Source organism: Filicampus tigris, chromosome 10 (genome assembly GCF_054856515.1).
Source record: "Filicampus tigris isolate MCC_2025a chromosome 10, RoL_Ftig_1.0, whole genome shotgun sequence".
NCBI lineage: Eukaryota > Metazoa > Chordata > Actinopteri > Syngnathiformes > Syngnathidae > Filicampus > Filicampus tigris.
Genome location: NC_141226.1, coordinates 18,419,544 through 18,447,542, shown reverse-complemented (window position 1 = coordinate 18,447,542; position 27,999 = coordinate 18,419,544). Strand labels below are relative to the sequence as shown.

Genomic DNA, 27,999 nt, shown 5'->3' with positions numbered 1-27,999 from the left:
AAAGGCTGAATCGATTTACGACGCCTGAAGCATCAAAATCTCACAACTGAATTTAACATTTTGATGGTTGAATATTAATAAAAGGGAAGTTCAAACCAATTCATAACTCTTAAATCATCTAAAAAATTTTCAACCACAATTTCTGTTTCAACGTTGGCAGAAGTCGTACCTTGAGCGTTTTTACGGGCGTTTAAATATGTTATGCCTGAATGTCATCTACTAGTAAATTCCAGCAGAGGTCGCTATTACTGCTTGACATTGAAATTGGGGGGGAACTGTAAAAACTATTCTTCTACTCATAAGGAGACATGGAGGGGAAATCATTTTTTGTTTTCAGTCGAAATGGATTATATCATTCAAACCAATGAACCCCTTTAACTAATATTTTTGGAAAAAGACATTGATATCAAAGTTGATCTTTTTTTATTATTATTATTACATAGCTAAATTTGTTCTTGGCCAGTTAGTAAGGGACTGACACAGCTAGCATGTACTCTTGAGCAAAACCCTCATCATCATGCTCAACTGTTACTTAAAACATGAAACAACAACAAAAAAAAGCAAAATAATTTGTTTTTCAAAAAATGTTTGTGCTTACCTTGTGTTCATTCTGGAATGACCCATATAATGTACATTTATTTTTTATTTGTCCCAAAAAGCCTTCAAAAAAGTAGTGTGACAACAAAGCGTCACTAACTCTCTTCACTCATGATTTTTTACCCCACCCTCAGTTTGAACAATGCAGCATTTGTACAGCATAATCCCCTGTACACCTGGATTAGAATTGCACGTTGGCAAGCAAATTAAAGAATTTTACTTACAAGAACCTCTGGCCCAAATGTATAAAGGCATCTTTATTGAAAATTCTAGTATTCGTAGTTTGGATGAAAAAAAGGTTCAAGAAAAAAGTAGTACATTTTTTTGCAGAAAGTCATGTTTTCGTCAAAGTCTTATTTAAAAAAAAAAGTTTCATATTTTGAGAAAAGGTTTTGAGAACAAATTAGAAAAAATACACCTTTTCAAGAAATCGTTTATATTTGAGGAATAAAATCATAATTTTAAAATGTTAAAGTTGAAATTAAACCACAGAAAAAGTCATCCTTCAATTCAATCTATAGAATTCATTGCACTATTTTCCTGTGATTATTTTTTTGCTTTATGAAAAAAAACCTCCCAGTTTGATGACAATCAGAATAAGAAACTTCTTGTTACATAATAGCTCTTTTCCAGTGCCAATCAAAAACAACGGTGCACCTAATATGGTAGCTTGCCTCAATTGTGGCGAGTTGCTCTATACTGTTTGTACACTTAGCATGACTAAGCAGACATTAAATATAAAGGTCAATCTTTGGCCAAAAAAAAGCTCCATTGCGACATATTACTAATTCAGAATGTTTTCTGTCACAAATCCGGCTTCAAGTGGGCCTGCAATTGAGACATCCAGCACGGGACATTTCACGACACAATAGGATTCTTGTTCACACTTGAACCTGATTGGCCACAAACAAACAGGAGAAGGGGGAAAAAAAAAGCTTGACAACACAGCTTGAGAGAGAGCACTTGACGGATAAATAGCTCCAGTCTGACCAGAGAGCACAAACTTGGACGTCAAGAATTTCCTTTGATCTGTTTCACCGACACAGAGAACAGTCATGGTCAGCAGGTCAGTTGGAAGATTCTTTTCTTGTTTGTTTGATTTCTGATCTGATGTGTTTCCTGCAACCAACTGAAATTATGTTGAATGAATTGAATTTGAGACCCCAGCTATTCGTGAGGGGATAGCGACCAGGCTGGTCGTGTATAATTGACCCCCATTATAAATACGTTGGAGGGAAAATAATAATAATAATATTAATAATAAAAAATAACCCCCAAAAATTATTGGAAAAAGTGTTTTCCATGAAAAAAGTTATTTCATGACTTTATTTGATTTTCTTTAATGACTTTAATTTGAATGGAAATTGTGATTTAGTAAATGGTATTTAATTTGAGAATTTAAATGTAAAGTTATTGTATTTAATCTACAATAGTTGTATTTATATACATTTTGATTAATTTAATGATCTACATTAATTAATGGATTTAATTCGTCATAATTTGGTCTAATTTATTGTAGAGTATATATTTTAATCTCTAAAAATCTAGTTGTAGTTTATTTCTTTTTATGGGTTTAATTGTGCTGGATTTCACCTGTCTTCTGAGTTGGCGCTTGCAAACCGAGCAATGATTGGTCGTTACCTGAGCCCTTTGACACTGTGATGTCATTTTCAGTCGACAGCAAGTACCAAAATGGCCGCCCCCTTAAATTAAAAGCAAATAATAATATTTTAAAATTAAAAAAAACATACAAATAATAAAAAAATATATATAAAAAATTATATGTAATAATTCTAAATCAAAACAATTACAACAACAAAAACAAAAATAGAAAAAAATGGCCGCCCCTGGATAAAAAACGAGGCGCTTTTGCTGGTTAATTCATATTGCATGATTGCAATATTAAACATATTCCTTGTTTAGACTAGTAGGGCTACATAGAAAATATTCTTGTAAAGAAACTTTAAATTAAAGTAATTAATTAATTAATTAATTAATTAATCAATTAAATTAATTTATGCCTTTGTTACATTTATTCAATATAGGTTAGTTTTTTAATTTATTTATAGTTATTGTATTTGTACTTCAGTTTTGAGAAATTCAACCGAAATGATTTTCTTTTAAATAGATTTAATTGGGTTTAACTCAGTTTGATCGGAGTTCATTTGATTTTATGCTCGCAACCAGATTTGAACACCCAGCCGGCGGCTACAAGAAGATCTTTGAGACATGCGAAGAGCTTGCCGAGCCTCTTCCAGCAACAGTCATAGGTTCCTTTTCGCACTTTTTTTCACGTTTTTTTTTTTCTTTCTTGGAGGCATGAATGTCGTGTGTGTTTTCCTTTGTAGGACGGATTCCTTCCTTTCTGAGGGGAAGTCTCCTGCGTTTGGGTCCGGGTCTTTTCGAGGTGGGGGACGAGCCCTTTTATCACCTCTTTGATGGACAGGCGCTCATGCACAAGTTTGACTTTAAGAATGGACAAGTCACCTACTTTCGCAAGTAAGAGCTTTTGGAAGATGACTGTTTGTTCAATTAAAACTCAACTTCACTGTCAAAGCTATCTGTAAGAATTCGTTTTTTCCTCGACAAATTAAAGTAAAAATCAAATTCATCCGGTTTGCGGTCAAATGTCGCCATCGTCTGGTGAAACATTTATTCACTGCGCAGGAAGGCTATATTTTAAGTCACATTTTTATATTTTCAGTGGTCATAAAATTGTATAAAATACGGCAAGTTCAATGAGGAGAGATGATTCACATGTCTGCATTTTTTTTACGTTCATCATTGTAACACACACAAGTGTCAAAATACTGACATTTGCCCTCGGTTAAAGTTGTAATTTTAGGGGAAAATGTACATTGGAGAAAAACAGCAAAAAACATATTCATGTAAAGGTAAAACAAAAGTTTTGAGGAAAATAAAAAAAAATGTTATATTTTCAACAAAAAATATGTATGCAGTATTTTTGGGAAAAGGTAACAATCATATGGGATAAAAGTCAAACTTTCATTTTATTTTAGGGAGTAGTGTAGTATTCCTTTTCCTTTTCTATGGTTAGCATCACAAATCTTACTACATACTTATACGAGGAAGAATTTGTATATTTTCAATAATTTAAAAAATGTGTATATTTTGTTGTCCATCTGTTTTACAGGCTTCATGATACATGGAGCACTGCCTGATTCAATGCTTTCAATTCTGCTTGTCCCAGTAATAAAAGACAAAGCAGGTAAAGTTAGTAGCCTCGATAATTATAGGCCCATAGCCATAGCCAGCATTCTCTCCAAAGTTATGGAGAGAATCCATCTGGACAGAGTTGTTGATTATGTCAATTTGGCAGATAACCAGTTTGGATTCAAAGCTAAGCATGGCCTATGTATCTTTGCGCTCAAAGAAATTGTGAGCAAATACAGACATCGTAATTCATCAGTCCTAATGTGCTTCGTTGATGCGTCTCGGGCGTTTGATCGTGTGAATCACACTAAGTTATTCATAAAAATGAAGCATAGAGGTGTGCCAGGATATATTATGCGGGTCCTGGCCTATTGGTATTCTCACCACACCATGCATGTGAAATGGGGTGCGAGTATCTCAGCCCCTTTTGGGGTTAGAACGCCTTCGCTTTCCCAGGTTCAAGTTGTCCGGAAATAGCCTTGCTAAACTACAGTACGTCTCAGTTGTGACGCTGTCACTGGTTCCCTTATGTGGTAGCATCACCCCAAAAAGCCAAAGAAAAAGCAAAATGGCCCTGTTTTAATCCTTTAGAAGCGAGATTGTCAAATTACGTCACATGGGCTCCCTCTTGTGGCAGATGAAAGAATCGCTGCACAGTTCACTTACTATTTACCTTTCACGTTCAATACATTTGTATTTAATCTTTAAAAGCTGCTTGTTTTAAAACATTTATTTAGGTTAAATTTTAAAAAAATGTAAATGCGTTATAAATAAATATTTAATCTACTTTTTAGGAATAAAATCACTTTGGGAGAGTACTTTTGCTCGAAGGCCTAACGGTCCCACTTTTGGGGCTTTTCGTGGGTAAAGTTGTTAACGATGCGTTTGATGTTTGCAGATTCGTCAAAACCGACGCTTACGTGCGGGCCATCACGGAGAAGCGTGTGGTCATCACCGAATTTGGCACGTTCGCTTATCCCGATCCCTGCAAAAACATCTTCTCCAGGTATGGAGACAACACTTTCTGCTTTCTCCTTCAGTAGCGTTGCCACAGTCACCTTGGGAAAGTAACTTAGCTACTTTACTGATTACTTGCTTTAAAAAGTCACTTAATTATCTTACTGATTAATTGCTGTCAAAACTAACTTAGTTACCTGACTGATGATGACTTTGTTTTAAAAAGTAACTAAGTTAGATCACAAGTTACTTTAATAGTTAAATTCAGCAGATAACGACACAAATGATACCCGGTTTTGCCACTTAATTGGAAGTGCATTTTTAACAGTGACAATTAAGAATAAAGTTTGTTTTTTATAAAAAAAAAAAAAATCAAGACAACCTTTTTGGCTGACCATTATGACTTTTATTTATTAAAAATGAAAGTCTATGGATTTCACTTAACATAAATGGGCTACTTGAGCTGTTGAACTATTCATGTTGTAATGGCAAAACTCAACATTTATTACGTACATTGTTTATTAATATAACGGCGAAACGATGTGCGTAGGTTTTTTTCTTACTTCAAGGGTGTGGAGGTGACCGATAACTGCCTGGTCAACGTCTACCCGGTGGGCGAAGACTTTTACGCCGTCACCGAAACCAACTACATCACCAAAGTGGACCCCGACACTCTGGACACACTGAAGAAGGTTTGCCTCCTGGAGTGAAGGAATTAAAACTCTTGTTAGAATCAAAACGTTGAGACTTTTGTCCCACAGGTGGACATGTGCAACTACATCAACATCAACGGCGTGACGGCGCACCCCCACATCGAGAGGGACGGCACCGTGTACAACATCGGGAACTGCATGGGCAAAGGAGCCACGCTGGCCTACAACATTGTCAGGATTCCGCCCACGCAGAAAGGTTTGCGTTCCATGAAGCGTTGGCAAAGTGCTCCCTCTAGTGGCGCGCAAATTAATCACTGTCCAAGTAAACGTTACTTGTGTTTAGGTTCAATACGTTTGCATTTAGAGGTGCAACGATTAATCAATTAATCGGCAATTGATTACCAAATTAATCGAGAAATATTTTTGATAATCGTTTAGAGACCTTATTGAATGAAAAAAATTCAAAATCTACAGAATTTCAGGCTATCAACAGTAAATATTGTCAGATTTTTGGAGTTCTCCATTAAGGCGGAATGATTGTTCGCCTTTTGTTTTCCTAAAAAAAATTGCAAACATCTGCTTTTACTTTTAAAAACGATTATCACATTTTTTTTTGTTTTTCAGGAACATGAGCATTTTCTGCACTTTTAATTGAACATAATGTTCGGTTTTTGAGAAAAGGAATGGAAATTAAAACGTGCATTTCGTCTCAGATTTATCGACCAAATCATCAACAGATTAATCGATTATGCAAATAATTGTTACCTGCAGGCCAACATTTAATATTGAAGACATGTTTGTTTTTAAAGTTTTATTGACACCATGTCATACCTCAGACAAGTCGGACCCCATCGAGAAGTCCAGGGTGGTTGTGCAGTTCCCCAGCGCCGAGAGGTTCAAGCCCGCCTACGTGCACAGCTTCGGCATGTCTGAAAACTACTTTGTGTTCGTGGAGACGCCAGTCAAGATCAACCTGCTCAAGTTCTTGAGCGCTTGGAGCATCCGAGGCTCCAACTACATGGATTGCTTTGAGTCCAACGAGAGCCAAGGGGTACGTGCAAGCGCACAGCGGAGACACTAAAGTGTTAACATTTGGACTTGCATCAAACATGTCTCCAAAAAAAAAAAAAGTGCCTCACAAGTCAGTCAACGAAAGGATGAAAATTCAGGGTGAAATTCTGAAAAAAAAATTCTGAAAAAAGTCAGATTTGTTTTGTTTTTTTAATTTTGAAGAAAAACAATTTTTCATGACAGGGAGAAGAAAGCTAGATTTTCCATGGCAAAAATTTCACATATTGCGAATTTTTTAAAAGTCTTATTTTACGTGACAAAAAGTATATATTTTTTTTAATTTTGAAAAGGTACTAAATTATAAGTAAAAAAAAAGTCAGATTTTCACTGAGAACAATTCTTTGTACTATAATAAAGGGCAGTCTGATTTTACTTGTCAAGAAACCACTTTTTTTCAAATGATGTGCAAGAAAATACATTTTCTGTGACCAAAAGTCACATATTTGTAAAGAGGAAAAGTGAGATAACTAACTCAAATACGCTTATCGCACACGACACGTGAAATCCAGCAATACCTACAACGCACCACTAGATGTCAGTATCCCTTTGCAAGCACTTTATTTCATCTTTATGATCATACTTAACTTTTTCATTTTACCCACAAGCAGGGGCGTGGTGGCTATCGGGAATTTGGGGAGATTCACGAACGGCCGGTCCATTCCCTGCCGAAATTGCCGCGCATCAGGGATATTCCCCCAATTCCCCCCAACCCCTGACGAATACGTCACCCCCGCATGTCGGCCGCCATCTGCACCTCCCCTTCGACGAATATTCCCGGGACGGTTTTTGGTCCCCGTACGTCACTGCCTACTAGCCACTAAAAAACATTTATAAAGGATTTATGACGCCGACAGATTAATGTCAGCTCACATTATTTCCTATGGGAAAAAAAAAAAAAACTCCATTCCACTTTGGAGGTTCGGCTGAAGATGCGTTCGAATGATTTGAAGCGCAAATGAGCCATCGCTAACTTGGCGATGCCGATTTGGGTCGCAGACGTTGTTCCACATCGCCAGAAAGCATCCGGGCGAGTACATCGACCACAAATTCAAAGGGGCGGCCATCGGCATGTTCCACCACATCAACACCTACGAGGACAACGGCTTTGTTGTGTTCGACCTGTGCGCCTGGAAGGGGTGAGTGGCTGAAACGTCGCGTGCGCATTCACTTTGGCAACGTTGCCACCCCTCCCGTTTGTTGTGCGCATCAGCTTCGAGTTTGTGTACAACTACCTGTGGTTGGCCAACCTGAGGGCCAACTGGGAGGAGGTGAAGCAGGCGGCCATGATTGCGCCCCAGCCGGAGGTTCGCAGATACGTCATACCCTTGGACGTCCACAAGGTCAGTCGCGCCGACTTCGGGAACAGACCGTGTTTAGGGAACTCCGCAACGCCTTCGACCCTTTTGCGTCGAAAGTAACTGTCTACCTTCTCTCATGTTGATGATTTCGTTTCAGACACTTTCTTCTTTCATTATTGCTTTAATTAAGAACAGATGTGAACTCTATTGTGAAAGTAAAATGCTGTTAATCCCAATGGATTGTTATGTGCGTATTAAGTTAAATTGGCATTTTGAGTTCAAAGAAAGAAAAATTAAGTTTGAATAAAAGACATTCAAAATACTTCATTTTTCATTCTTTTTCATTTTGCAAAGAAAACGTAATCGTAGAATCGTGTTTGGGAGAAAATAATCGGGATTTTCTTATTAGGCAAAATCGAACAGCCCCACTGCCAAGTATTTGATATACATCAGAGAACTTTCAACAGGCAGCAGGAGACGAGAGAAAGGTGCGGCGCATGTGAAAAGGGCTTTGAATTGACTTGTGTACGCGATGCAGGAGGAGCAAGGGAAGAACTTGGTGAGCTTGCCTTACACCACAGCCACAGCAGTCATGCACGCCGACGGGACCATCTGGCTGGAGCCCGAGGTGCTCTTCGCCGGACCTCGCCAGGGTAAACGAGCGTCATTGCTTAAAAATATACGGACGACCGCTCGAAAGGTAGTGCTTACTTGGAAATGGCCTTATTTATTTATTTTTTAAAAATAAAAGCATCGTTTTTTTTGTAAGTCAACCCAAAAAGATTCTTTTCAATGCGCCTTCACTGGTCTATATGAGTTAAGTAGGAAAATCCACCCGGTTTTAGCCATCTCAGGGGGCGGCCATTTTGTCACTTCTGTCGACTGAAAATGACATCACAGTTGCTCAGGTAACGGCCAATCACGTCTCAAATGTTTTTGGAAGCTGAGCCACGAATGGTTGTTAGCTGAGCCCTGAGCAACTGTGATGTCATTTTCAGTCGACAAGTGGCAAAATGGCCGCCCCGCGAGATAGATTTTATTTAAGTACGATACATTTGCATCTAATTTTTTTAGAACTGTCTGTTTTCAAGTATTTAGGTACGTTTTAGATTTAACTTTTGAGTGCAATAATTTTTTTATTTAATCATTATTAAAGTACCATGTATTTCTTTATGTTCATATATTAAGTGCAGTGTTGAAGTTCAAACTGTGACTTGCACAATTATTAAATATATCTTTTAGAAATAAAATTAAAAAAAAAATTTCCACATTCTTTTTACTGTAGGTGTTATTTTAATATTATTTTTGGTATTTTATTTACAATAAATCCATGGCAAAGGTTGACTACAAAAAATAAAATGGTTGATTTACATTTGTTACTTTGTGTGATTTGTAATCAATGACTGACAATGAATAAACAGATGAATCTATTAAACATATGCCACGTCACGTATGAAATGTTAACCCATAAAATAATTCATTTTACTGTCTTTATCTTATTTTGTTACTCACCATAAATCAACTACCAAATAATTTATTAATATAAAGGAAAACAAAATAAACATGAATACAATCAATTTTAATTAACCGATTTTCTGGGCGGAACTGATAAATTATCGGACGCTTGATCATGTATATGCTCGCTGGGCCAAATTAAAGTCAAATATACAATCTATGTTGATGTGTTTGCAGCGTTTGAGTTCCCACAAATCAACTACGAAAAGTACGCGGGGAAGAACTACACGTACGCCTACGGCCTGGGTCTCAACCACTTCATACCAGACAGGGTGTGTGCTTGGCTTACTGGCAAAATGATGCGCTCAAACACGCTTCGTTTGGTTTCACTTCGGGTTTCGCCTTGCGTGCAGATCTGCAAATTGAACGTGAAGACCAAGGAGACCTGGATTTGGCAAGAAGCGGACTCGTATCCCTCGGAGCCTCTCTTTGTGCAGACCCCCGACGGTGTGGACGAGGATGATGGTATGGATGATCAACTATATACATTATATAGGATATGGCGTTATAGTTCATTTGCATAACTAGAACAGCTGTCTTTAAAAAAAAAAAAAAAAAAATTGTAGTAGTTGTCAGGTTTGTCTCACCGAGGGGGGGTGTGGGCGCCATTTTCCCAAAGGAAACAATAGAAACAGAACTAATCTGTTCGAATCTCACTGCCACTATCATACCACTTTTAACATTTTAAGATTCTAAACGTATAAAAAGAAGCTACCTACTTACAGAGGGCGTTTACTGATTGGGACTTGGAGGCGTGTCTCTTCACGTACAGACTTGCCATCATATAATCACAAAAAAGATAAGTCAGACACTTTATATGCCGACGCAACGGCGATTAAAAAAAGTTCACCGCTCATATCGAAACACTCAAGTGTAATTATGAAGGTGATGAAACACTTTAACTTGTAATATTGCATGGGCAAAAAAAAGGCAAATAAAAAGCAAAGCCAACACTAAAGTGAGACGATGTCCCTCGTGCGAGCAGGCGTGCTGCTGACCATCGTGGTGGCCCCCGGATCGCAGAGACCAGGGTACCTCCTCATCCTCAACGCCAAGGACCTGTCGGAGATCGCTCGGGCCGAGGTGGAGTGCACCATCCCGGTCACCTTCCACGGAATGTACAAGCCCTGATGGCCGACATTTTGTCACTCATTCAAAATAAAAGCTCTCTCTGGATACACGAGTGTGGGTTTTAATCCGAGGAGAACCATGTGCCAGAAGGATTTGCTTCCCGTCGAGTCAGACAAGTCTATAATCCGACATTGTCGGGATATTTGTGGAGATTAAATATGTCACCATAGAAAATGGGAATTAGCGGGCAGTGTTTTAAAGACGGATTTATTAGGCAACTCTGAGATCTAGAGTCAAAGTGCCTCTGTGTTGCAGTGCAGAAAATCTGATTAAATGCGTCGAGTTTTAATCCGGAGGGGGGAAAAAAAAAAGAATGTTGCAATCAAGATAGACGGGAGGTCACTGAATGCAACACGGACTTCAAGTGACGCAAATTGTCATCTGATGTGCTCATTATATGTAATTATTCAGCCATATAAATATTAAATACATACAATAGGGCTGCAATTAACGACTATTTTAATAATGTCTTGATTAAAATAGGAATCGCAAAAAATCTGACAAAAAAGATGTTTTAATTTCCATCCTTCTATGGCATTATTTCAAACTGACAGTCCAGAAAATGCCTAAACAGTATTTCGATTACTGGTTTGGTCAGCAACATGTCACAAAATGTTGCTCATTATTTTCCAAAGTACTGTAAAAGAAAATGTTTGATTTTCTTAACTTCTATATAATGGGTCACAACTTTGCGACAATAGGAAAATGTGGTTCAAAAGAAGACAAGAGTTGCGAACCACTGATTTAAACGAGAACGGAGAATGTGAACATTAATATTTGTATCAAAGTCTACCGCCTCGTTTTTTTTTTTTATGATGTCAATTTTCTTCTACTCTAGGATGCTTTGAAGAGTGATCAGATGAATTTCCAACTCCATATTTGCCATGAAAATGAACTTAATTTAAGTTGAGCTTCCTTTGGACATGATTAGAGGAAGTATTAATAATAGGAATCATACCCAAGGATGGTCTTTCAAAATTTATTGTATTTTTTTCCCTTTACACACGAAGGCTGTTTCGCCCTTGTTCCAAACAAAACAACACAAACATAAGAAATACAAACAAGATCACAGGAAACAATGTTCGGACTGGTTTTAAAAATATTGCAAAAAAACCCCAAAAAAAACGTGATGTAAAAACTATTTTCATAACTCACACAAATGGGGTTTGAACAGAGGTTTGCTCGGCGAGGCGTCCCTGTTCTCCCAACTACGCCAAATGCGACAAAAATAATAGTTCATAAGAAAATGTCACACTACCGCCACGATAATCTGCTGCAACCAAAGCAAAGTGAATCTTGTGAATTATACATTGTGACTGGACTAAAGCAAACCTCTTGTCAGTGTACTAGTGAGTGCTAAAGGTGGAAAAAAAAATACGAAGTGTTGATAGTGCAAGGTTATTATAAGGTCTACATATATTAATAATATATATATATATATTTTTTTGTTTCTTTTACATATTGTTCTAAAGTGCAAATCAGCGGATCAGATGAAAAGTGTGCAAGCAAGTTGCGATCTGCCTGAGCCCTTTACATTGGCCGACCTCCTGCCGTATGTGCGCGCACGCAGCAAATTAGTTACGGAGAACCTATTTTTAATTTTACATTATACAGCGTTTTAAGATTTACTGTATTCTCTGTATTACTTTTCATGCCCTGCTAATTCTTCCCATTTCAGCAAATAGTGGCCGAGGGGGGTGGCGGGGGTTATTTACTCAACTGCAGACTGTATGTGGTCTTTTTTGGACTAACATTCCAACAATGTTACTCTACCTGAAGTGAAAGTGGAGCTTACGACAAAATCAAGAGGAGAAACGTATCAAGGAAAAACGCTAACAGCAGTTCCCACATCATGCGTGATTATCCTTCACTCGAAATTGTCCACACTTCATCTGAAGGGGAGCGAGTGCCTTGGTAGGTGCTGCTATTTTGGTTAGCAACAGAGTCCAACTGCACAGTCAATCATGCGTGTGAGAACTGACGTAAATAAGGTTGCCGTATTTTTCGGACTATAAATCCCACTTAAAATCCTTTCATTTTCTTAACAAAATGACAACGCGCCTTTTATTCCGATGCACCTTATATATGGATGTCAGCTTTTCAGTTGGTCGTCTTTAATTCCAATTCCTTCCCATTTACTTTCACATTCACCTTCTCATTCTCATCTAATCGCTAGCAGGCATCCTTGTTTTCGTTACGCCGGAACTAAAAACTACTTTCTGCTTCCGTGCCTAAGAATCGTGGGAAATGTAGCCCGACTTGCCGAAAGCTGCTAACGCCAGCTGAGCATTTTGTTCCCAATGTGACGACGCGGGGATAACGTCATTGCAGTCTGTGGGGCCGAGAGATAAACGACACAGCCGCCTTCTAAAACGTGCCGTGACCGAGCGAAAAAAGGAGCAGGCTCGGACAACGGGGAGCGTTGAAGTTGGTGTATCTGGTGAGCGTATCGATTTGTTTACAGCAGTTGAACCGTCAAGGAAGTTAGCTTTTCGGCAGCCAAAGTCATAACACAACCACCGGATTTGACTAGTGATGTTCAAACGTTTTTTTCCGAGCCCATTCTTCCTTCGAAGCAACCCGCGTGTAGTTGCACCCGGTTAGACCCGGTCTGAACCTAGCATAATAACGCTAAAGCTATCAAATAAGCATACACAGCGGTCACTGTATTACAATTTACAAGCGTCAAGTGAAAACGTGGACACAACATTGCGGGTTTTAGGGGTACACTGAAGACATTCTTGACACTTAAATTTAAATGAGGGACTGCTTATGTGCCTCAGTGAGCGCTCCTGTTTTGGTTAGCAACAGAGTCCAAATGCGCAGTTGACTCTTTGCGTGTCTAAAGTCCGTGTGAGTGAACTAGGGCTGCTCGATGATAAAAAAAATATGAATCATGATTATTTTGGTAATAATTGAAATCACGATTATTCAAACGATAATTTTTTGGGGGCGGTTGTACAAAACAAGAACATGTTTAAACGTAAAAAATATCAAGACAATTAAATTTCTTTGAAACACTATGCAAGTTCGCTTTGGACCAAACAAAACCTATCAAATTAGTGATTATAAAATAAAAAATGTGCAATTTCCTTGTGTAAACAAACGTAGTACGTTGGATATAAATGCATATTAATAATCATTTTTGGCGATTATGCCAACTTTGTAATCGTGTAATTGCAATTGACTTTCGATTAATTGCACAGCCCTAGAGTGAACAAATGTAATTACAATGACTTGCTGTTTTTTTTTTTTTTTTCCCGAATAAGGACATCTTATTGGTGGCCACTATTTGATGAAATATTGAGTATTGAATATAAGTGACGCGAGCCAAGGGGCTTTTACATAAAAGTGTTACATAAATTCATTTCAAATACATTTACACGGGCTCTCGCCTGTGAACAACACCCACACGTGCACACACATACGCGCACACCAGCCAATCAGAATGCATAAATATATAAAGTCAAGCGTTAATGCACCGAGACATTAGGCAACTGCTAATAAGGTGTGAGTTCTAGTGACACGCTTAAAGATTTTGGGTGAATAATTTAATAGTCAGGTGACCACTGAGTCCGGCTCAAGTGGCCACACACACACACACACACACACGAGCGCACGCGCACACACATCTTTGCTACAGCGTTGTCTGGAACGTTCTTAGCGACATGTGGGTGGGCGGGGTGTTTGAAAATGATTTTTCTCAAAGTGCAAGACGACCACCAACTTTGTTGATTTGAAGCTCCACCCACTGTTGTCGCGCGTGAGGTGAGCTGTCGGGGAGGGAGGGAGGAGGCGGGGCGTCAGTTGGTCTCGTAGGTCGAGAGCAGGGCGGCGTCGACGGGTTCCATGCAGGACGGGCAGGTGAAGGACCTCATGAGCCAGTCGTCTATGCAGTCCATGTGGTAGATGTGCATGCACGGCAGGAACCGCACCGGGTCGCCGTACACAAAATCCAGCATGCAGATCACACACCTGTAGAGGCCCCGCCCCAAAAAATGTTGACTGAGTGCCGCAACACAGTCTTCTGTGTGGACATGATTTTGACAAACTAATGTTATTGAAATGCATATATTTTTATGTTCCTCAAATTGAATGAACACAAATGCTTTTTCAGGGCATTTTGGACCTGATGAGCCAACACAAGGCGCCACATGTGCACGCGATGTCATAAACGAGTGACAACTCGTAATACGTACTCGCGGATCTTCTTCTCGGAGCCATCAGGGCCACCGTCGTACACGCCCTTGGGCAGGTGCTGGATCAGTCCGATGCGCTGGGCGATGCGGATCTGCTCCTCCTCCGTCAGCTGGGTGGCCAGACGGGCCTGGCTGGGCGTTGGATGGTACATGGGCATGTGCGCCTGCTCCTGATGGAGCAGAGACACACAAACACAAATATTTCCAGAACAGGTTTTTCACTTTTGTCTGCGACAGCAAAGTGGTCTGATGAGCCAAGTTTACGCGTGTTGACATTCTTGAAAAGTCTGTCGCACGGTGAAAGTGTGACTGCAAACAAAGCTGCATGTTGATTGCGCAATACTGAAGGTCACGTAATGTATGATATAACCCATTCATCCATGTTCTATAGCACTTATCCGCAATAGGGCTGCGGGTGGTCTACCCCAACTACTTTTTGAGCGAGGGGCGGCCAAGCATTTACACTCACATTCACATCCATGGACAAGTTAAGAGTCTTCAAGGAACTTAACATGCATGTTTTGGGAGGTTTGGAATAACAATGATCATGTTCACCATGTCTGAATTTCCACCATGTCATTATTTTGTGAATCAACTTACCTGATGAAATGTAAATTATAGCCAGCATTTGGTCTCACTTTCAAGCAGCTTAAGATGCTTCGCACATCCCTTTAACTCATTCATTCCCAATCCGAGGTCAACAGACCCCATTTTTGTGTGCTGGTTTCTGTTTGAGCTCCTCTCAGAAAAATCCCATCCGGCTAATTAGAAAGGGGTTTTACGCATCTATTTGTATAATTACTCTTTTGATGTTTCTCGCAAGCACGGCGGGTTAACATATCTTTGACCACCCAAAAAGTGTTGAAAGGTAGCTTGCTTTTCTATGTAGATACATCTCATGTAATTTTGAGGTATTTTAAATGAAGTTACATCCAATTTGTACAATGACAAAGAGGATGGTATGGTGACATTCAATCATTCTGAATTAATATCAATCAATCAAATTTTATTTATATAGCACTATTCATACAAACAAATGCAACTCAAAGTGCTGTGCAATAAAGCGATTTTAAAACTGGTGTAATGTGCTCCAGCATCCGTGCAGCTGAATTCTGGAGTAATCGTAAAGTGGATTAATTAATCAATTCATATAATTCATAAACTACAATTATGATTACTCATCTTGTGAAGTCACACTTTGTTGTGGTGTGTCGTTTATAACTCAGTCCACAGTCAGAACAAGAGTATCAATGATTCAAGTCCGAGTAGGTGTTTGTTAGTCACCTGGCTTACCCGGTATGGCGGAGGCGGCTCCAGATCTGGATCCGTCCCGTCCCCGAAGCTCGCCCTGTCCGACTGGGACTCATGAAGGAGAGAGATGTCATCCGACGTGGGCGACTTCAAACAGTTGCCCATTTTGTGCCGCTCCCAAATAGGAGATATTGTATTCAGTTTAATGCTACAACCGATAACCACGGCGGCGTTCTTATCGTTCTCTCGTGATGTCACACAAAACAAGAATTCACTGTAAAGTCTGCATGTTTGATGCAACTTTTGAGCGAAGCCGCCTCAGTTTTAGCTCATGTTTACTTCCCGTTGAAGCTCAAAACAAAGAACTCCTGCTAACGGCTAGCCAGCTAGCTTTGTTCACCAGCTGGGCGACTTCCTCGATCGGCGCCGCTCATTTCCTTGCTCCTACGGAATGTTGTACAATAAATAACTACGACGGAAGCAGCGCCGACAGTTCAACTAAACCGTCTCGAGCTCCGACAGTGGCGACATTTTCGTGTCTTATCCGCTACGAGTAACATTAAAATAGTTTTCAAGCTATCCTGTCTCGCTCAACGCGGACATGCTAAAGTGTCGTTTGGATATGACGTCAGAGCACCACTCTTTGCGCTGATTGGCTAGTTTCACCAGGTCCAAAACGATGACAAAATTCCCCCTCCCCCCTTTTTTACTTTAACACCTGTGTATACGTCATTGCCCAAAAAAGACACATAACTCGCGCATACGACTGGGCTATATTTTATTCTTATTTCTGATCGCTTTGCTTATTATTAATCATAACTAATATACTGGGTGATGTATTACAATCCTTTTCATGAGTGGTGTTTACATCTCGTGAGGTACGAGGCGTTCACGGTACTCGGACATAGTTTAATTTTGAGGAATAGTTGGATTGTTTCCTGTTTTAGCGCTACAATAAACGTTTGTGCAGGCAGAGCAATTGCAGAGCTGTTGGTGCAACATTACCAATGTTTAACAATTTAATGTTTTGAATACTTTCCTGTTGTGCAGGGCCCAATAAATACACAGTCAATAACAGTGTGTGGACTTCAGGACACATTTATTTGTATATACAGCTATTATACATGTAAAAACCAGGAGTTATTTGCATTTCCATTTTCTTTGCAGGAACTCATGAAACAAAACTCAATTTTTGTTTCTTGGTTTGTTTGTTTGTTTTTGTTTCGTGATTGTCACAGATTAGGCTTTGGTGGGCAATTAAAACAAACAAACCATTAGCGACCATTAAAAATAACGCTTTTACTTGTAAAGCTCACCAGCTTTTATTGATTTATTTATTTCCTCTAAAATATTACAAATAGTCTCTGTACATTATTAATAAGTAGTAGAGTAACATTTAAGTAAATGGTTAAGGATGTGTCTACTGTTTTTCTACAGTCATTGTCTGCAGTGCTTTCTATTTGGAATATTCACAAGAAAGACAATGGTAAATAAATACGATGTGTCGACGATGTTCCTGATAGATTACATTGCTCCCATTTGTAAAGGGTGTTGACTGGAAACAAAAATCAACAGGAATGACACAAGAAAGATTTTAAAGGTTCATTTAGCTGGTTGAAATAACAAGCATTTTTTTCCTATTATTCTACAAGTGCAGTCTTATCTCACAAGTTATGAATTAAAGTGAAAAGGAAAAAAATTACACCCCTCTCATGCAGATCTATTCATATTGTAAAAAAAAAAAAATCAATCTGAAATTGTTGCTCATAATATGGAAAAGTAGTGTCAGCTCCTTTGCACAGATGCTGTAATGTGAGGAAAATGTAGTTACATATTCACACTAAGCCTGAACACTGCAACACAAAATCATCTTATGGTTTCGATTGATTCATTCATAGTATAGTACTGTGCAAAAGTCAATGGCACGCCATTAGCGTTGCTGTTTACTTGTTTGTGTGTACAATGTCATAGGACTGAGCACAGACTTCCACCAGCAACAAAAGTGAGCATCATGGTGAACAAATGGGAGGTGCCAGTCTGAGTCTTGCGGGTGGACTGTTCCATTGATGCTATGAAATGTGTAAAAAAAAAAAAAAAAGCGAGGAAGAAAAAAAGTAGCATTTGGACCTTCATCCGAAGCCTTGCCATAATGTTATGTTTTTTTCCATGACTTGTGCACCAAGCCAATAAAAAGCCATGTGTCACTGTGTTGAAGCTCATTACATGTTGTGCTATTTAGACTTTTGCACAGTCCTGCATTTTTAAGCGGGCTACACACATATTGACAATCGGGCTGCATTCGAGCCTTTTGCCCATCTACCTTTTCAATCAAAGTCAGCAAAGGCCTGGTGGTGGGTGGGGGTGGAGGGTGGCGGGGGATATCACGTTTATTTAGATTGTTGAAATCACGATTCATAAATACGATTATGCTTTGATTTGATTTGGATTTTTTTTTTTAAAGCTGATTCCCACTCACGTGACAGCAGCCATTTGAAAATAACGTGTAAGATTATATACAGATATGTAAAGGCAAATTACAACTTTTGTAAGATTCGGTACAACCCGGGGTTGACAGGTATGCATATTATAGAAAGAATTTCCATTCACATTTTTGGCAATGTTTCCAAGGACCTATGTTTTGGAATGTGTGAGAAAGACGAGTACCCGGTGAGAACATGCAAACGCCACACAGGAAGGCCAGGATTCGAACTCTGTAACTCAGAACCGTGAGGCAGGTGGGCTTTGCCACTCGGGACCGTACTGCAGCTCACAAGTCATTTGCCACAATAAAAATAACAAGGAGACGAGTTTCTGACCGCAATGTAAAGTAGTTCTATGAAATGCTAACAGTTCATTTCCTAACACTTTTATGTCTTCTTTTTATTTCTCTGCAGTCCGGGTGCCCTGTGGCACAGTGCTGCCTCTCGCAGGTCAGACTTGGTACTACGACAGTCATCTTAAGTACAATGAACCCCCCACTATTTGCAGGGGAAAGGGAGTAAGAGGTTTACAGTACAAGGTACTGCAATGCCCTATAAATGCCACAAGATGGCTGAGATGGACTACTTTTGTCTTAAGTGGTGCTCCTCAACTCACTCCAAAAGGCCCTTGGCACCCAGATGCCACCAGATGGCACCAAAGCAACACTGCTATTGCTTTGACCAGAGCACAAAACAACAAATAGGTGACTATTTCATTTAATAACAGGATAGGTTCGCCACGGAATTTGCAAGTAGCACAAGATTTTTTTTTTTTTTTTTTTTTAACTTGACATGCCGGGTCCCTCAAGTTGTAAAAATTGTTTATGTTGAACATCAGTATGTGTGTACCCCGCTTTTCTCTCGTCATCGTGTGGCTGTTTCCAATGAAGTACCGTTCCTCAATCATCAAGTAAAAGGCAGGATGTAGACCTTTGTTTTTTGTTTGAATAGTAAGCGTTTAGTGTGAATTGGCAAGGACGGTTCCAGGAAGAAGTGTTCTTTGCTGCCGTCGGCTTGAGTTGGACAATCATGACGGTGTCGAATGCAGCAAAGAGTCGCTGTGTCTTTGTCCCTAGCACCGGTCGTCCTCCTCTGTGTCGCTGAGCGGATCGCAGCCCGCCACCGAGGCCGTCTGCGCCAGACGCTTGCGAAAGTGTCCGTTGGGGACCTGCCAGCCGGTCCGCAAGCGCGGGCGGGCCGAACTGACGGTGTTCGAGCGTCCCAGGCTGCAGGCCACGGCCGCCTCGAAGGTCAACGTCTCCATGGGGCCGGTGGGATCGGGGCTGTGGTCCTCCTCCTGCGAGGCCAGGAAGGGCTCGGAGGGGTAGCGGCGCAGCGGCGACGGGTGTCGGCCCGCCTCGCCCCCTCGTTCGCCACCGGCCGCATCCTGGTCCAGCCTGGCCGTCACCGTCTCGTCGTCCTCGCCGACGGAGGGGTCGGCGCGACACACGAGCGGCGAGTAGGAGATGTGAGGACGAGAGCGCGTCGGGGTCTGCGATGAAGGCCGTCGGACACTGGGGGTGCTGGACTCCGATGTGGAGGGCACGGGACTGTCTGAGCTGTTACCCTAAGGGCAGAGCCGACAACTATCAGTCAGTCGTGCTCAAAGTGTTTCATGTAAATCCTCCATATTTTGTGTGCTAACTGGGATTTATATTGCTATGTTCTGAGCTCTGACTGCATTGTTTGAACAAGTTGACAACATTAAATGTCTTATAAAACCCAAGAACAATTTTGAGCCGTGATTAAACTCGAAAGGAGTAACAGGCTGGTCCATAAAATGTTCCCCATTACCGTAATACTGATCAATCAGTTCATGATTCAATCAGGGCTTTGAATAGACCCCTTAAAGTGGAGGTCAACCCCAAATTTTTCTCCACAATAAAGTCCCACTAGTTGAAACACGGCATTCTGATTGATATTGTGTTTGTGCAATATGAGTTAAGTAGTAAAATCCACGCGTTTTTGTCCATCTCGGGGCGGCCATTTTGTCACTTGCTGTCAACTAAAAATGACATCGCAGTTGCGCAGGGCTCAGGTAACAGCCAATCACGGCTCACCTGTTCTCTGAAGCTGAGCCATGTTTGGTCGTTACTGCAATCATCAACGCTTACCTTTGGGCCATGTTCTTAACAATACAATTGTATTTTGTACCTGTTTGTCTCGGGTGCGTGTCCTCTCCATGCTTGAGGAGCGCGACGGCTGCAAGCTGCGCTCCTCCGAGTTGCAGCGGGACACATCCGGAGAGAGAAGGTGGCAACGCTCCTTGGATCGGCCTCGGTCCCGCTCGCCCTGCTGCCAGTGCTCGGACCGAGACACTGGTCAGACAGAAAGAGATGATGAGGATGATGATGATGGGGCTCCCCGGTTTACGACGGTTCCAATATCTTGCTAGCATAGGGACAAAACCTCATACTGGTCAATTTAATATTTTTTCACCACATAATTTGCACAGTAAACCTACCGTAGTTTGAAACTCTCACCCTGTCTTCAATCATTCATTTCAAACAACGCTAACCTGAGTTTAAAATTCCCGCCCGAGCTCGAAAACTACAATGTCCTCGTTTTAGGATTGTTCGACGACTCTGACATGCACCAACTAACTAATTTGCTGTTTTTTTAGGTTAGTGAGACCACAATGCATTTCGACTACAAATTCACATTTCGTTTCTGTAAGAAAGGAACTCCTTCACAAACCGAGGGCCCCTTGTATTAAGAAATATGACATCGATGGAGGAAATGTGACTTGTTGACAGACCCGCAGCCTTGTAGCTCTTGTGACGGGGTCGATAAAAGCGCTCGGGACTTTTCTCTTCCTGCCAAAGGCCGTTGACTTGTTGGTCCGACACGGTGGAGGCGGAACGCTTCATCGATTCGCCGGCAGCCTCTGTCTGTAAAAACAAAAACAAAAAACATGAAAAACACCCACATTACATTCCGATCATTAAAGTTAGACGCTTTCATCTGCATGCTTCAGTAAGAAAGGCTGAGCCTCTGGCTTCATGTACCTTTTCAAATGTTAAATTGAAGTCATTTTAAAGAACCCTAAAGCAGTGGTATAGAACATAGTTACTGAAACAGAGCAAATGATTATTTGAAAGTAGATTGTAACAGGCTAAATCTAATCACCAGTCAGCAAATAATGAAGGAAAATGATAAAAAAAAAAAAAAAAAATTTACCCCCCCGCCATCACTAAACAAACTACTTATGTACTGAGTCAGGAATCACTTGATTGTTGTTTTTTTGGGGAATAATAAACAGTTATATAATCACTCCAAATTACAGTATTGTTTGTTCTTTGTCGCAGGATGAAATTCATCACATTTATTTGACAAAAAAGTTTTTCAAAAAAATTGTTCTTCATCATCATAAATACAAATCTTATTTAAAAAGTTTTGTTTTTTTTAAATATGTGCAACATTGAAATAAATATTACAGGGTATTATATTATTTTATTTTTTCACAATACATCACAATTATCAGTCACAATTTTTGGTTTTAACATTTAACAGATACAAATTTTCATTATTTTTTTACTTTGCCGCAGCAAAATAGGTTATTGGATTATTATGTATTATGCTATATGAATAGCAAAGGAAGAAAAAAAGAGAGGAAAATATGCAATTTATGTTCATATTACTGTGGTGTTCCAGATTACTGTCCCGTACAGCTGTGGTGAAAGAAACATTTTGATATTTATGCACATAATAAATCAGATTTGAGTTTATCACAATACAAGAGATGAAATTACGCAACAGAAAAACAGAAGTACTCTCCCAAAAAAAGAAATGATGTTTACTTATAACAAACTAGTCAAATACCTTTTTGATTTGAAAGGATGAACAAATTTGTTTCAGGCCTTCTATCCTTTAATACATGAAACATTCCAAAAGCATTCCAAACATCCAAAGGTACCATGCAGCCTCTTCCTGACTGGAGGAAAGCAGTGACCCACAACGTTTCTGCCAAATTTACCCATCATCAAATTTCCACAGCATCAAAGTCCAAAAAGCACATCTTGGTGTGGCCCATGAGGGCAAAAAAAAAAAAAAAGAACCGCCACCCATGCAGCCGCTGGCAAAAGTCCAGGCTGTGCACACACAGGAGACCGTGTCATGCAGGAAATTTGTACCTGCAACTCTACAGCCAGGCGCGGCACGGAGGAGGCCCGCACACACAGGCCCCTCCCCCAACGGCACTCGCCCACCTGGGTGAGCAGAGACAGAGGAGGAGGACCGCCTTGATCATCCATTGAGCCACTATCACCAGCGCCATAGTCGCGCCCGGGAACAGACCAGTTAACAACAGGAGGGGTGATGCGTCACAGCGAAATATGGGATCCATATTTAAGCTTGAAAGGACGTGCGGTCATGCATGTTCACATATTGAGAGTCTCTCTCTCTCTCTCACACACACACACACACACACAAAAGGACATCTGTCTCCAAGGGCCGACAGGCGCCACCAGCCACTAAACCGGACAGTTTGGAGACAACGAACATTAACAACGGGCTGGCTCCCCCCCCCCCCCCCACCTAGAAGACCACATTAATGTTCTGCAACGGCATAAGAAAGTAGTCTGAAATTAATGCAAGCAGTGAAAAGGAATTGCATGTGTGTAGGGCTTTCTGTGATGGAAACGATGGTCAAAAGAATTGGGAAACATTGGAAGTAACAATGAAAGAAGATAATGGAATGCGATAACAGTTTACAATTTTCGGGGATGACCATACGTGTCCCTGGTTTTTGTCATGGTACACTGGAACCTCCAAAGTTCAACAAAGTCCGTTCCAATATACCGATATTTTTTTCTGACAAACATTTGGCTATTCATGTAAATGTTTTATAAGATTAAAATGTGACTAAAACTAATTAGTCTAATTAATTGGTGCGGAATCCAAAATTGATCTCCCTTTTTTCAAGTCAAGTTTCTGAGCTATAGGATCACAGTTTTCCTAAAAAATGTGAAAAAATTGTGTAGGTATGTAAATAAAACACTAAGATGGAATAGTTACAGGCTTTGAAAAAAACTTTTAAAAAAAACTGCATTAAACCAAATACAACTTACAACGGTCTGCCCATGGTTACAAAGTAAGAGAAAAACCAGCAGTAATCCGCTTAATTCTTACTATGCTATCTTTCTATTCGCAGATATTGATAGTAATGACCTATTGGGAGCTGCACACACCTCTCACCACACAGTCTCAATTGAGACTGCACAAACAAGTTGCCACGTAGTTGTAGGTGAGTCCAATTTGAACCGGTTCCCCTTACAACAGAATTTTTTCCTCATCTGGAGGGTAAACTGGGGAGAAAAAAACTTGACGTGCTAGAAAACAACTGAGTGCAAATTTGGAATCAGCATGACGATTTTAGTTTTAATCATCATAAAAATCTAACACAACAGACTTTTTCCCCCCAAATTGTTCCCCAGTGCAATGCATCTTCAATTGAGTTCTATATTTTTGCACACACATTAGGGTCTCTGTTTCCATGACCGACATAAATGTGGCTCGTTGGGTGGCATATCTCTGCATTGTGATGGTTTAGACGCGACACTGGACGAGTGCAGGCTGTCAAATCTGCCAGAGGGAGTGTTGCGCCGCTGAGGTAGTGGTCACAGCCGACTTCAACCAATCAAAGCGGCTCCTTTGATTTCCCTTAAATGCAGCATGCTAGTTGCGCAGAGAGTCTCGACATGGCAGAAGCACAACCGGAGACCGTCCCCTATCCTCGATCTGTGCACGATGGCATTTTGTTTTTACTTTTAGGACATATTTCCCATTGAGCGCAAACTCAAGATCGTTTAACTTTGGAGGCTCCATTGAAGTGTAAGTGACAGTCATAACGTGTACGAAAAGTTGCTCTTTGCCTACCAGGTTCTGTTGCTGACCAGCATCCGTGTCTGAGCTCATGGACTGCAGAAATAGCTCCTGTGGTGAAATAGGACTCAAGGCCACAAAACCTCCACGTGTCCTGTGCGGTGATTGGACACATAAGAAACCATGAAAAAACGTAAAAAGACGCACGCCCGCAAACAAGGTAGAAATAAACCGACAGGGCGGATCCAGCGCTGTGGGCCATCATGGGCAGAGGCTGCGTGTTGGACAGAATGTCCTCAGGTAGCGTGGCCGCGTCCAGACGTTTGAAGATCAGGTTGCTTTTCTGATTTTAAACACAGTACGTCCATTTTGATTTGTATTTGATTTTGAAACGAAGTTTTAAAAGGCAAAATCTCGTCGGTCCGACCTGAGCTTCCAGCTGTTGCCGCAGCTTCTTGGCCTTGTTCTGTTTGAAGTAGTCCATGATCATCATGGAGGCGTAAATCTTCCCCACCGTCATGTCCGTGTCTGCACACGTGACTCATGTCAGCGCTAACGCTAATGCTAACGCGGCTGCTGGACCATCAACGATTGGACCCCCACCTTTGTTGATGGGCACCAGGAGGTCCAAGTTCTTCTGCGGCAGGTAGGGCCAGATGATACTGATCTCCTTTTGAAGTTCGGCATCCAAGGCGATGCGGTCCTCGCCACCTGTGACACATGCGCTCACAAGGTTTTACCTCCGCTGCGAGGGAGGGGACCGTAAGCGTAAACAAAAGGACGGCGGTGTGCTCTGACTTACGCGGCATTTGTTGTGTGTCATGACGATAACTAATTATTGAGAGTTACTTGGAACATGACATGCAAGAATAATCATGGATGATGAGGCACATGCTGCTTCACCAAGAGATTATTATTTACATGATGAACTATTTTAAATATTTTCAACATTTTTTTTTTAACCTCACCTATGAATGACCTTGCCTATCTGTCCGCATAAAAATCAAATGCGGCCCTTGAACACTAAAGTTTGCCCACCCGTGGGACTAGACGCACACAAACCTAACACAAACGCATCTGATCCTCACCGCGGGCTATTTTGATGTCCAGCGCCGTGCGTATGAGTGACATGAGCGTGGAGGTGAAGTGCACCGTCATGTCCTCGTCCACCGGCATGTTCATCAGCACCAGCCTCTGTGAGACCAAAAAAAAAAAAAAAAAAACGGGAGTGAGTGGCATTTTACACACTTAGTTTCTTAAAACTCTTCACATTCCCTTTAAAAAGAGTTCGCTCTTGTTACCTTATAGGCAATCTTGGCAGGGCATTTTTTGCCCAGGCCCAGTGGAGGAGACATGTGTGTTAACATCTCATACATGGCGGTGTAGTGGATGCGTCCACTTCATAGTGCAATTAAGCAGGAAGGAGAAGAGGAAAAACAAAATAGGAGAAAAGTTTATTTTTAGCGACCTTGTTTTGAACTGAGAGGCATAAGCGTTCTCTTTGGTTTTGGAAATTACTGACTTCCCCTTTAAATAATAGCAGTGTTTAAATAATCTCCTGTATTTGTCCTTTGATTAAACTCCCACTACACTGGAAGCAATACATTATCTCACCATGCCAGACGATCATATTCTCCCCAGATTCTGACAAACTCGTCCAGGTGATGCGGTCCGAGGATTGAGGAGTCTCGCGTCAGGTACTCAAAGTTATCCATAATGACAGCCACGAAGAGATTTAACATCTACAAGCAACAAAGCGCATTAAATCTGAATACAAACATCATCATCTTTCTATAGTTTGACTTCTGACCAGAAAGGAGCTGAAGAAGATGAAGGAGACAAAGTAACAGTAAGCGAAGTCTGTGCCGCAGCCTCCCTCGTGGTCCGGGGACAAGGTGAATGGGGCGATGGAGGGGTCGGGCTCGCACTCCTGACCCGACAGACAGGAAAGCATGATCTCCTGCCAGGACTCCCCCGTTGCACTCCTGATGGTGTTAAAAAACAGCCAGCGGCTCATTTGCAGAACATTAAGCCGCACAGTGAAACATCAAGACGAGCGAACGCTGCGTGAGGCCCACCTGAAAAGCAGCATAAGGGCGCCGAAAAAGGTCTTGAAGTTGTTATGCTGATTGATGTGGCTCTCGTCATTCAGCTTGATGTTTCCGAACACCTGTGGAAAGACGGTACCAATATTACATCACCAGAAACATCAGAATACAGCGGAACCGCCAAAGGCGAACACTATCTGCTTTGTAATCCCATAGGAAATTATGTTATTTGTTGGTTTTTTTTTTGTGTCAACCTTTACTAATTTATTCACTTTTTTATGTACAGACGCTGATTTAAAGAGGGAAGTCAACCCAAACATATTTTTTTTCAAGAATATGTTCTACGCAGGCCCACTAGTTGAAAAACGGCATTCTGATTGTGGAGTATGAGTTAAGCATTAAAATCCACATGTTTTTATCCATCTCAATGGGCAGCCATTTTGCCACGGTTGAAAATGACATCACAGCTGCTCAGGGCTCAGGTAACCACCAATCATGGCTCAGCTTCAGAAAACAGGTGAGCCATGATTGGTTGTTTTCAGTTGAGAGCAAGTGACAAAATGGCCGCCGCCTGAGATGGACAAAAACAAGTGGATTTCGCTGCTTAACTCATATTCCACAAACGCAATTTTAAGAATGCCGTGTTTAGACCTAGTGGGGCTGCATAAAACATATTATTGTAAAGAATTTTTTTGGGTTGACTTCCACTTTAAGCTACATGATATTTAGGTTAGCATCTGCCGGGTAAAATGAATTTGTCTTAAATGATATTCGATAAAGAGTAATAGTCATAGAATAGTGTAGCACAAGCTGCTCACAAGATTTACTGACGTCACACATGATGATGGTTTGAACTGCAGATATTTGAAATTTTAGGCATTACTTTTTCCCGACAACTTTAGTCAAACCCAAATTGTTCCACTTTGGAGGTTCCACCGTGGAGAGCCGACTAGAAACCTTACCTGCATTCCGATGATGGCGTAAATGAAGAAAAGCATGGCGATGAGCAGGCAGACGTAAGGAAGTGCCTGTTGGAAGCAAAGGCTAGAAATGATCAGAATGTCAACTTTATATTGAACTCAAAGTTGGTGTTGTTGTTTTTTAATACAAAGTGGGCTTTTTAATGGTATGTCATGTGACTGTCTCCTCTGCTATTGTCAGTGTTCTACCATTTCCCAGTCGATTTCTGCTGGGCGGAGTCTCTGCTGCGCACCCGTTTTTTTACTTGTCAATTAGTAGAATATTTAGGTACAGCAGAAGCAAAAGGATGGCGCCGGTTTATTGAATTGTATTGCTATTAGTTGTACTTCATGCTAATCCGATGGCATACACAAGGACCTTTTGTGTGTTTTGCTAGTTCTCATTTTTTTCAAATCTTCTGTAGATTACATTCCATTTTGTTAGTTCGTTCCTGGTATCGTCCACCACCTTTTTAGCTTAGCAGTGTTCGTTAGTATTAGTTTCACTCACTGTGAGTGAAAGTCAGTTTATGGGAACCATTACACTCTCGCCAGTCCCCTAAAAATCAAGGTTGAAGAAGCAAAACATGCAGACAGATGAAAATAAATACGCTTCTTGGGGGAAGTAAAGATTTCCAACCTTGAAAGACTGTACAAAAGTCCAGAGAAGAATGCGAATGGTGTAACCCTGCCTCAGCAGCTTGATCAAGCGGGCCGTTCGGAAGAGTTTTAGGAAGCTCATGTTGATGGTGTTCATCGACTGGACCGGAGAAGAGGGAGCACGTCGTAGTTGTTATGATCAATTCTGCCTTTACAATAACAGCATAACATATTCGGAGTGTT

The 27,999-nt window shown here is 40.8% G+C and overlaps 3 protein-coding genes across 4 annotated transcripts in view; 1 reads left to right on the top strand and 2 right to left on the bottom strand.

Moving 5' to 3' along the window:
- Positions 1-1,515: 1,515 nt before the first annotated feature.
- Positions 1,516-10,443, top strand: LOC147141132 (retinoid isomerohydrolase). The gene is made up of 13 exons (XM_086043910.1): positions 1,516-1,663; positions 2,785-2,867; positions 2,946-3,096; positions 4,670-4,777; positions 5,279-5,420; positions 5,490-5,637; positions 6,218-6,432; positions 7,449-7,588; positions 7,663-7,792; positions 8,289-8,403; positions 9,443-9,537; positions 9,619-9,730; positions 10,251-10,443. Exons 1-13 carry the CDS (start codon positions 1,653-1,655, stop codon positions 10,394-10,396), a joined length of 1,596 nt encoding a protein of 531 aa, XP_085900036.1. The 5' UTR covers positions 1,516-1,652; the 3' UTR covers positions 10,397-10,443.
- A 918-nt stretch (positions 10,444-11,361) lies between these two features.
- Positions 11,362-16,503, bottom strand: LOC147141131 (RING finger protein 11-like). Of its 2 annotated transcripts, none has more exons than XM_086043815.1 (3): positions 15,880-16,503; positions 14,596-14,765; positions 11,362-14,371 (listed from the first exon to the last, which is right to left on the bottom strand). In XM_086043815.1, exons 1-3 carry the CDS (start codon positions 16,009-16,011, stop codon positions 14,200-14,202), a joined length of 474 nt encoding a protein of 157 aa, XP_085899941.1. In that variant the 5' UTR covers positions 16,012-16,503; the 3' UTR covers positions 11,362-14,199. The 2 variants fall into 2 exon arrangements, with proteins under 2 accessions (XP_085899941.1, XP_085899942.1); XM_086043816.1 differs by having other exon boundaries at positions 15,889-16,503.
- A 425-nt stretch (positions 16,504-16,928) lies between these two features.
- LOC147141130 (voltage-dependent R-type calcium channel subunit alpha-1E-like) overlaps positions 16,929-27,999 on the bottom strand; it is a 55,791-nt gene continuing 44,720 nt past the window's right edge. Inside the window, exons 35-49 of the mRNA XM_086043609.1 lie at positions 27,797-27,916; positions 27,160-27,225; positions 26,228-26,319; positions 25,960-26,134; positions 25,764-25,891; positions 25,451-25,547; positions 25,238-25,343; positions 24,753-24,860; positions 24,577-24,677; positions 24,386-24,492; positions 24,204-24,303; positions 22,460-22,534; positions 21,085-21,217; positions 20,481-20,644; positions 16,929-19,893 (exon numbers count right to left, since the gene is read on the bottom strand). Coding sequence (XP_085899735.1) covers positions 19,399-19,893; positions 20,481-20,644; positions 21,085-21,217; positions 22,460-22,534; positions 24,204-24,303; positions 24,386-24,492; positions 24,577-24,677; positions 24,753-24,860; positions 25,238-25,343; positions 25,451-25,547; positions 25,764-25,891; positions 25,960-26,134; positions 26,228-26,319; positions 27,160-27,225; positions 27,797-27,916 — 2,067 coding nt within the window. The 3' untranslated portion in view covers positions 16,929-19,398. The remainder of the gene's footprint in view (positions 19,894-20,480; positions 20,645-21,084; positions 21,218-22,459; positions 22,535-24,203; positions 24,304-24,385; positions 24,493-24,576; positions 24,678-24,752; positions 24,861-25,237; positions 25,344-25,450; positions 25,548-25,763; positions 25,892-25,959; positions 26,135-26,227; positions 26,320-27,159; positions 27,226-27,796; positions 27,917-27,999) is intronic.